Here is an 8,447-nt window from a genome sequence, read left to right on the forward strand (position 1 = left end):
CTACATACACGAAATTTACGTACAACAAGCGCTTAGGAAGCATTATGAAAGAAATCGCAAATAAAAAAGTTACAAGAATAGTCTTAAAAAGAGCTCCGAATTTGTACAGAATACTTAGAAATGATAAAGGGATAGTTAAAAAAGAGGATAGGTCAGGTGTATATAAGATCCCATACGAGAATCAGATGTTAGGAATAGATAAAGAATATGTTGGGGTTACTACTAGAAATCTAGGGGTAAGGATAAAAGAGCACAGATATGATGTGAGAAAAGGTTCGAATGCCACAGTATTGTCTCAAATGGCGCAAACGGAGGGTTCGATAGTAAGATGGAATGAAGCAGATATACTGAAACAAATACACTCCCCGACCTTGGCAAAAACGGCCGAAAAATTAGAAATTTATAAAAGCAAACTTAAAGGGAATTGCATCAACGCAAGGGATGCCGAGGGACTTCCTTCCGCATGGAAGTTTGCAGTTAAAAACTTCAAATAAGAGCAGGAGCTTTAATATTATGTATATAAAAAACTCTGTATAGTTTAGTTGAGAAACTCCGTACAGTTTATTAAGCATTATTAATATATAGTGTTATCGATTTGTCTATTAAGTTTGAAGTATTAATATTTTGTATACACAATTTATTTGTTATATTTTAATATTTTATTTTTATTTATAATTTTAGCAGCATTTGTATTAATTATATTATTTAAAAACGTTATTTTGCTGTTAGTAATATATTGGTTATCCGTTATTAATATTTATATTTTTTGTATTTTGAACTTGTTGTTCTATTTTTTGAAATGTTCTAATTTACCTGACGATGATCCATTGATTGGATTGAAAACGTTTGTGTTAAGAATAAATCTCTCAGCGAGTGAACAGGTGTTGATTTAGTTATAGTTTATTATTTTCTGCTGAGCACGCTTTGGGTTGTTTACATAACAATCAAGAAATTACATTATTTCGGTGCATTGTTGTTTTCTGTTGGAACAAAATTTCGACTTAAAATTAAAAAACGGAATTTGATAATTAAATAAAAGTAATTAGAATCATAATGGTAAGTGAAATCTTTCATTTAATCTCCAAAATACATTTTGAATTTCCCAAACTGTTTTATTATAAATTCACAAAATAACACAAACTATGAATTGTAATCTTATATCGAAGATAGAGTATATATTATAAACAATTTTAACATATTAATATAATGTGTAATAATTATTTATACTATCGTTAATAATATTAACGATAGTATAAATAATGTGTAATAATTATTTATACTATCGTTAATATTATTAACGCATATTAATATAATGTGTAATAATTATTTATACTATCGTTAATAATATTAATTTAACTTTTCCACGAATTATTTATTGTTATTAAACGAATTATTTTAAAAGGAACGAAAACATCAATGCCGGACATGCGTCAAGAAGTTTTTTAGTAAAGGCAACTTGGAAAAACATATGCGAACTCATACAGGCGAAAGGCCGTTTAAATGCAATTTGCGCGGAAAAAGCTTTACGCAGAAGGGTCATTTAAAAGGTCATATGAAAGTGCATTCGGATGAAAAGCCATTCAAGTGCAATTACATTGGCTGTGAAGAGAGCTTTAAACGGAAAAATCAGGTGAAACAACACATGTACTGTCGAGTAGAAATGATTGACAGGTCAAATGACGTCACTTACGTGACGGGTTTACGTCACGATGAGGAAAACCATTTTGCACTCGACAGTACATACGGCATCCTGATGAGATTTTATCTAATGTAAATATTACCACAAGTTTCTATATTTTCATTTTTGTTTTTGTTTTTTTAATTATCAAAGCGATAAAAAAAATTATAAAATCCTCTCATTATATATCAAGAAATTTTAGAGAGGAACCTGGCCGTAAAACACAAGAAGAAAATGAATTGAATTTTAAAAAAGCAGAGACCGCTTAGGGAGGTAGTACCAATAATCCCATTAGTATGTTGGGATAACATATCTCCACCTGATTATCTTATTGACGCCTTAGCGAATGGCCCAATGTACACTCCAGGAACCCCTAAGCCAATATTGGACAGTGTGATGCCACATATTGAAAAGATGATCGTGGGCATGAAGGACACTCACAAAGAATACTACAGATGGAGAGCCACATTAGAAATCTGTTCCGGCCGCAACAAAACACAAGATGAAGGATTTTGGCGATGTTTAAAAAAAAACCAAAAAATGGATAGCCGGGGAAGGCATCATCGTTTTAAAAGCGGACAAAAGCAGGGCATTAGTACTCTTAAAAGAAACCACCTATAGAAGTCTGATGCAACAATACATCACAGATACGGAATGCGAGCCGATTGACGACGGATACGTTGACAGACTACAGGCTCGAGTCAAACGCTTTACAAAAACACCGCTTGCCAGGGAGCTAAAATTGAAAGGGGCGGTGGTGACATCACCGGACACGCCTAGATTATTCGCCTTTGCGAAAACACAGAAACAAACACTTTCTCTTAGACCCATTTTGGACAAGGCCAGATCTCCAACACAACTTCTTGAAAAAGCGGTTCATATCATTGCATCAGACAATATGAGGGATTACGATCTAAACATCAAGAGCCCCAAAGAGCTTATAAGAATATTAAGGCAAACACGTGTAACGGAGTTGACCCACATCACTGTATGTGATTTTGTATCATTATACCCTTCGATCAAATTGCAACCATGTTTTTGCGCTCTAAGAGATCTCCTATTGAGCAAATTTAGAACACTAACACATCGCAAGCAGATCTTGGAATTAGCGCATCTTATGTGTTACAACTCTATATTCCAATTTAACAACAAGACCTATTTACAAAAACGAGGAGTACCCATGGGCAGTCTGCTGTCTAGCGACTTATGTGAGTTGGTATTACGTAGGTTGGAAGAAACAGTCATACCAAAGTATAGTTCTAATATAATTATTTATAAGAGATATGTGGACGATGTCTTTATCCTGTGGAAAACGAAACCACGCATAAATGACTTTTTGAACCACATAAACAACAATCCATACGGGCTGACCCTGAAACTAGATCAAATGACTTNGCCCCAAAGAGCTTATAAGAATATTAAGGCAAACACGTGTAACGGAGTTGGCCCACATCACTGTATGTGATTTTGTATCATTATACCCTTCGATCAAATTGCAACCATGTTTTTGCGCTCTAAGAGATCTCCTATTGAGCAAATTTAGAACACTAACACATCGCAAGCAGATCTTGGAATTAGCGCATCTTATGTGTTACAACTCTATATTCCAATTTAACAACAAGACCTATTTACAAAAACGAGGAGTACCCATGGGCAGTCTGCTGTCTAGCGACTTATGTGAGTTGGTATTACGTAAGTTGGAAGAAACAGTCATACCAAAGTATAGTTCTAATGTAATTATTTATAAGAGATATGTGGACGATGTCTTTATCCTGTGGAAAACGAAACCACGCATAAATGACTTTTTGAACCACATAAACAACAATCCATACGGGCTGACCCTGAAACTAGATCAAATGACTTCCACCAACGCACACTTTTTGGACATCAACATCATGCTCAACGGTAAAAACATTGATACGGATATATATTATAAACCCAGCTACATCCCATGGTTTATACCGGCAAACTCAGCGGACCCGTACACTTATAAAATCGCAGCATTCCGGGCGTTGATTAAAAGAGCATTTACGCACCCTTCTAAGTGGAGTGACACGATAACTGAGCTACAAAATATAGAACGCGTTGCAGTTGCACATGGATACAGAAAAGAACTAGTACAAAGAATGGCAAATGCCTATTTACGAACACATGAAACACAGGAGGCACCCATTACTAAAAATGATAATCAAGAGCCAAACAGAAGACGCAACATAGTTGAATACAGCAAACGATTTCAAGCGTTATATAGAAAAATTGCAACTAAAACGAACACCAGGGTAGCGTATCGAAGAACCCCCAATGTATACCAATTACTACGTAATGCAAAAGACAAACAGAACGATCTGAGAGCTCAGGGGGTATATTGTATTCCGGTGAGAGATGATAGGTTTAAGCAAGAAATGGTATACATCGGCTCCACGAAGCGTTCAATCCAACAAAGAGTTAAAGAGCACAAATATGACATAGAACATGCTCGTTACACCACTGCACTATCCACCTACGCAACCGACCCGGATATTCACGCGGAACTATCAAAAGCCAGATTAATAAATAGAGCTTTTCATACGGATCACATCAGAGCCCTTGAAGCCCTGGAAATCTACAAAGCAGGCCGGACAGAGAGATGTATAAACACCAAAGACGGAAACACGCTTTCTTATGCTTGGCGTTACGTATGCGAAGAACAACAAAAACGATGACGATATGTAACACGCGCAAGAAATTCGATTATATTTAAAACTAAACGTGCGTTCGAAGAATGGAATCCAATTATTTTAACCTGAAGCAGACCTCGACTGAGGCCGAAAACGCTTGTTTTTACAAATAATTTACAAGTACCGGACAATAAAGGTTTAGTAAGTACGATTTTTATAAGTTTTTATAATTTTATTTTTAAATTTAGCCCTTATATCGTGGCTAGCGATTCGGAATGTTATTGCAATATTGAAAATTATAACGAGATAGTTACGGTTAATAGATATATTATATTTAAATAAATAGATGTTATATGTTTTAATCAAAGCAAGAATTGGCATTTAGAGGGCGTATGGAATATATTGGATCTAATAACAGAGGTAATTATATTGAACTTGTTTATTTATTAAGTACTGTACGTCAGATAAATACACTGACTGACTTAGTCACTGATTGATCATCGCCCAGAGCAAACCGCTGAACCTAAAGAGGTGAAATTTGGTACACAGTTAGGGTACGTCATGGAAACGCACACTAAGAAGAGATTTTTCGAAATTCCCCCGCGGGGGGAGAGGGAGAGTATTAAGGCTTAACCGGAAGAACGGCTTCTACTGTACTATTTTAGATGCGATTTTTTGTTTTCAACTACGTTTAGTCTTCATTGAGTACTTAGGTGTATTAAATTGATAACATTTCAGACATTGTTATAAATATTTTTATCTATTTCGGTTTTAAAAATGTTCGAACCGTTTTAAATTCGAATTTGTTATTGCGCATTGGTTCGATTATAGAACGATTGTAAACGTTCCAGAAAATTGATCAAATTGAAAATAGTTCGTTTGATTCTCGGCAATTCTCTTCAGCGGTAGGTGTTATATAACAATTACTATGGTTATTGAAATATTGAATGTAAACGAGGTTTGCTTGCAAAACCTCCGCGGACGAAGTCGCGGGCAACAGCTAGTATTTTATATAACGGACCTATATATTATTGCAATTGGTAATTATTTTATTTAAAAATTTATCAGTAATGGCAGTAAGCTATTATACGTGTTTCAACGAGATGTGTCAGCAGCAGGAGACAACTCGAGATAGAAATCATACTTGTTCTCTTTTTTTTAACACATGGCTTAACACATCTAGAATGAAGTTTCTAATTCGTTTTAATTAAGTGGAAGAATAAATCAATCTCAAGAGTAGTGTTTAGTAACTCAATACATCTCATTATCTTTCGTATAGTCCTTATCACGTGTAAGCTTTTATGTGTAAAATTCGGATACATTAAGAAATGTTCCGTAAAAACTCTCGTCTCCCGCTTCACAAGTTATGCATATGAGGACGAGATTTTTTTAAAAATTCAACATCCGCTGGAGGGCGCATAGGCAGAAAAGAGCGGGAAAAAGGACCGGGAAGGAAGAAAAGTGTTCGAAAGTCGTCCATTCTTTATCTTTCTTTTCTTTTATTATTTTGATGGCACATTTTCGGGGCGTCGCCCGGAATCGAACAGAAAAGTTAGAAGACGACGGTTGGAAAAGAACGTCGTGGCGATTCGAAATTGATGGAAGTTGGATGGAATGAAAAGGTCGTCGGGCTTCACTGGAATGAACTTAACTCGGTGGCTTTAAGTTATAGAAAATGTTTACGTGAAGTTTACTTTAATTTAACTACTTATTATGCAAGGAGAATAATGCAAAAGGAGTTGGATTCTTTGGATGTTCGAAAAGCTGAAGATGGACGAGGTTAGTCTAGATTTATAACTTTACATTTAATTTTAGCCTTTGCTAAGTGATGTGATTTTATAATTTAATTTTATAACTTAAAATACTTGATGAAGTATTTATATAAATTGTAGATCTTTTTTATTCAAACTATTTAGAATATTTCTGTAATCTTGGTGTGTATTATCGTGTAACATTGGCGAGACATTGAAAGAGTCACGTGTATTGTACGTTTGTATGACATTTCTGAAGTAGGTGGTTGATTGAAGATTCTCCTGATTTACACCATGGGCAATAATTATATGATAGATTAATATACAGCGAGAATTTGTTTAATATTAATATAGAATAAATTTGATTGAAATAATTATTTTTCTTGAAAATCAAATATTTAATTTCTAGATATAAAATTAAAAATATAGAGAAATAATAAAACAAATGTTTCCTTTCTAATATGTAATTAGATAATTTTAAAAAGTTTACATACATTATAAAATTAATTGTACTTATCTCAGTGTATGTGTACACTCACACATGCATATACATACACACATTTATTATTTTTTTATTACAAGATGAAATGTTTTGTTCTAAAAAACTTGTAAAACTAAAAAAAATTCAAACTGTATACATCCAGTCTGGATATAATTTTATTCAATGATTTTCATTGCGAAATAAAAAGATCTTTAAAATCTTTACATAAATGATCTAATAAAATCATAATTATTAGATTATGAATATAATTTCATAGAATTTTCGTATTAAGCATGATAAATTACATATAAAAATGCATCAATGCTATTACAAATTATATTATATCACTACAGTATTACTAATGAAGACTTTACTAAAAAAAAAATTATTTAGAAAATATATTTATACTTTCTCAGCAAATTATTTTTTATATCAATTTTTTCATCTATATCTATATACAGTCGACCCCCCCTATAATTACGGTCCCTATAATTATGATTTCTATAAAACTACGAAAAAAGAGTAAAAATTCCCTATAATTACCTCAAACATCATCGGGCAGCCGAACTACTTTCCTGCCGTCCATAGCGCCAACTACGGAGAGATTTCTATCATCTGGACAGTATTATATAAATTATATATAAATTAGGTACTGTACATATAATTATATATTAATTATATATAAATTAGGTACTGTATATATAATTATATATTAACTTATTGTAACTTTGTTATAATTAAATATATAATTTCCGCCGTCTAGCGTGGCGCCACGCTACGGAGATTTTTACGCTAACTATCGTCTGTCAGTATGTAAATTAGGTACCGTAAGTCTAATACAGTACTGTAATTTTATACATTTCTTGTGAAAGAAACATTTCTTATTCAACGGCGATTAAAATTATTTATNCTCTCTTCTAATAACAATTTAAAGATCTTTGAATTGTTTTTTTACAATTAAGGAATAAAAGGTATATATTTTATAATGTACTGTTTTCATTAAATATTATAAAATGTATTTATTAAAATTTATCATCTTTCTTTTATCACAATTAGTCTTTTCACGTTGAAGTTGATTGTTTTTATCATATAAGGTTGTACAGATGAGATTTAAAAAATTTTTAAGTACCATGGATGATAAGTATTATGATTTAAACTGGTTTGATCAGCATTTATAGGCTGAATCTATTAGCCTGGTATATCCAAATTTCCAATCTCAGATACTATCTTTGAATAACAATTCTGATACACCAAAAGAATTTAGTATTTTATTTAATTTAGTTTGCCAAAGTTGTATAGATGTTGGTTTTTTTTTTTTTGCTACTTTTAATTATTTCATTATGTAGAAAGCTGATATTACTGTCACTTATAAATTTTAAACAGTAATAGAATTTAATGATTTGTTTTATAAAGAATGGGAATGTGCAGATACAGTTGGTTTTATGACAAATTGCATAGCCTGTTACAGTTCTTTCTAAATGAAATAGTCTGCACAGGAAATAAATATGGAAAGATTCTAGTTTAAAGAAGTAGTCAAGTCCCCAGATTGGAGATGCGTAGTATATGATTGGATTAATAATTGAATTATAGAGCTTCATATGGATAGTTAAGTTAGAAATTTTTAATTTAAAATATATATATAACAGATTACCTATGGTGTGTTTTACCTTGTTGTCTAAGTATGAGAGATGTGATTTAAATGTATGATTCCAGTCAAATACAACACTCAAATAATTAATTTCATTTACTGTCTGCAGTGGATTATTATCTAGATATAGCACAGTTTCTTTTTTGGAGATTCTACTATTATTACAGAATATAAGAACACACCTCCTTTGTAACCGGCTCCCTGCATCTAGTAGAAATGTCTGAACCTGCAA

General features: G+C 32.6%; 1 protein-coding gene across 1 annotated transcript; it reads left to right on the forward strand.

Annotated features, from left to right (window-relative positions):
- The first annotated feature begins 3,327 nt into the window (after positions 1-3,327).
- Positions 3,328-4,380, forward strand: LOC111613376. The gene has a single exon (XM_023354721.1). It carries the CDS (start codon positions 3,328-3,330, stop codon positions 4,378-4,380), a length of 1,053 nt encoding a protein of 350 aa, XP_023210489.1.
- Positions 4,381-8,447: the final 4,067 nt, after the last annotated feature.

Source organism: Centruroides sculpturatus, unplaced genomic scaffold, assembly GCF_000671375.1.
Source record: "Centruroides sculpturatus isolate CEXI.00-Female unplaced genomic scaffold, Cexi_2.0 scaffold1691, whole genome shotgun sequence".
Classification (NCBI taxonomy): Eukaryota; Metazoa; Arthropoda; class Arachnida; order Scorpiones; family Buthidae; genus Centruroides; species Centruroides sculpturatus.

What these genes read in the sequence shown, in the direction of transcription:
- LOC111613376 (XM_023354721.1), top strand. Translation starts at nt 3,328, where the DNA reads ATGGGCAGTCTGCTGTCTAGCGACTTATGTGAGTTGGTATTACGTAAG.